The sequence below is a fragment of the Geospiza fortis genome, unplaced genomic scaffold, assembly GCF_000277835.1.
Source record: "Geospiza fortis unplaced genomic scaffold, GeoFor_1.0 scaffold744, whole genome shotgun sequence".
Lineage (NCBI taxonomy): Eukaryota > Metazoa > Chordata > Aves > Passeriformes > Thraupidae > Geospiza > Geospiza fortis.
In genome coordinates this window covers 135668-137488 of record NW_005054617.1, presented here as the reverse complement: position 1 = coordinate 137488, position 1821 = coordinate 135668, and the positions used below count along the sequence as shown (strand labels likewise).

At 49.8% G+C, this 1821-nt stretch overlaps 1 protein-coding gene and 1 non-coding gene across 2 annotated transcripts in view; one reads left to right on the top strand and one right to left on the bottom strand.

The window, feature by feature from the left end:
* Nucleotides 1-1202: 1202 nt before the first annotated feature.
* Nucleotides 1203-1319, bottom strand: TRNAL-CAA. The gene is made up of 2 exons: nucleotides 1282-1319; nucleotides 1203-1248 (listed from the first exon to the last, which is right to left on the bottom strand). It is a non-coding gene; the product is annotated as a tRNA-Leu (tRNA).
* Nucleotides 1320-1503: 184 nt separating this feature from the next.
* The window catches only part of LOC102043872 (cytochrome c oxidase subunit 7B, mitochondrial), a 2383-nt gene continuing 2065 nt past the window's right edge, over nucleotides 1504-1821 (top strand). Inside the window, exon 1 of the mRNA XM_005430304.1 lies at nucleotides 1504-1575. Within this exon, the coding sequence (XP_005430361.1) occupies nucleotides 1539-1575 (37 nt within the window). The 5' untranslated portion in view covers nucleotides 1504-1538. The remainder of the gene's footprint in view (nucleotides 1576-1821) is intronic.

Below are 1821 nucleotides of genomic sequence, written 5' to 3'. Positions count from 1 at the left end.
GGCTGTGGGGGTCCCTCAGCCGCATCACGCGGATCAAAGGCGCCTCTGCAGCTCACCCCAGACAGGGGCTCCCGCAGGTGACACAGTGTTGCCCGCTAAGATACCGAATTCGCTGCCCGGTGTGCAGCAAGCCAATAATTACGCAGTCAGAGAGAGATTGATTTATATCAGAGTTGTGCTAGCCTTGAGTGCTCAGTGGTGTTCCACAAATGAAGTACGCCAACTCTCAAAACTTTTTACTGTTTATAGGTTTTAACAAACAGAGGAATTTGTGTTCACTGGATAAAAATAATGTAGTTCTCAATTTAATAATTAGTATTCTGTCTTCTGTTGGTCAATGCTTCTCTTTGCTTCCCATACTCACTAGTATGACTTTTTCTTCTTTTGGTGGTCGTGATCTGCCCCTGCTGGAATTCCCTTTCACCTGTTGGAACTGATTTCAGCCCAGTTGCTGAGTTGGCTTTGTTAGTGGCTTCCTTATCGTGGGAGTGCTGCAAAATGTCCTTGTGGGCCATAAATTCTGCATTCTTTGTGTCCACAATCAGTGGCACATCCTCCTTCCCAAGCTTTGTTAAACTCCCCCTAAGCCTGAGATAATAGAAACATGTCAAGCCCTAAACCTTAACAAGGCAGTTCTACTAAAAAGTAATTTTTTTCCAACATCTGGATATCACTTCGAGCTTGATATGTGCTGTTTCATGGATTAAGTCTCCTTCCTTGTTGATTAGGCTAGAAAGTACACAAAGATCAAACATCAAAGAACATCCTTTCTTAAGAAAATTTTACATACTCCACATTTTGAAACAACACAAATGCTTGTAGATGGGTCTTGAGTGTCTCCAAAGAGGGGGATTCCACACTTTGCCTGGCAGCTGTTCCAGTCCTCTGCCACCCTCAGTGTGATGAAGTTCTCCCTCTTGCCTCAGATACGTGACTATATTATACACACATGCTATAAATTGCTGGGTTGTGGGTTACAAATATTATTAAAATCCAAATGCACAGGGGAATGCCTCAGCAGGTATGTGCTGGGTTAAGGCTCTGATGCAGAATCCCCAGAGAGACATGCGAATTTACTCACGCTTCAGGGTTTATTTTTAAATTATTTCTGATTTCTATTTGCACTGAAATCCCTGATTTTTTTTTCAACTCGGCGCTTTCGCAAATTTAAAATAGCCCTCAGAGCGAGGAAAAAAAAGTGGTGTCAGAAGTGGGATTCGAACCCACGCCTCCATACGGAGACCAGAACACCCAACCCCGCCGCGGGAAGGCGCGGTACGCCTTGAGTCTGGCGCCTTAGACCACTCGGCCATCCTGACACTGCGACTGTGAGTTTGTCTGGGACTTACTTAGCACTGTCATCACTGCCATACTCGTTTCTCTGTATTCTTTGGCCCATCACAGGGAGCCCGTCTGCACCCGGGAGGTGGCGGACAGTAGCCAGGGAACGGCCAGCTCGGCCCGGCCCGGCCGCGGAGCTCCGCCGCAGCGAGGAGGAGCCCGTCAGCGGCGTCAAGGGTACGCTGTCGGCTCTCATCATGTTCCCGCTGGCCAGGGCCGCGCAGAGCCTCGTCGGTAAGCGCAGGGGCGGCTCTCGGGGTGTGGGGGGTTCCTCAGGGGGTCTCCCCGGTTGGTGCCCTCCCCTGTGCAGGCTGTCCCTCAGCCCCCACTCGCTGTGCACCGAGGACGGTCGTGAGGGCACCTCAGGGGCTGCGGGCGGCTCTGGCGTCCTTCGCCTCCCGCTTTTTTTATTTCTTTCAGCCTTTTTTAATCGCCTAGTTGCTTTTTGGTTTAGGACTGCTTTCCTTGGTGCTTTCTTTC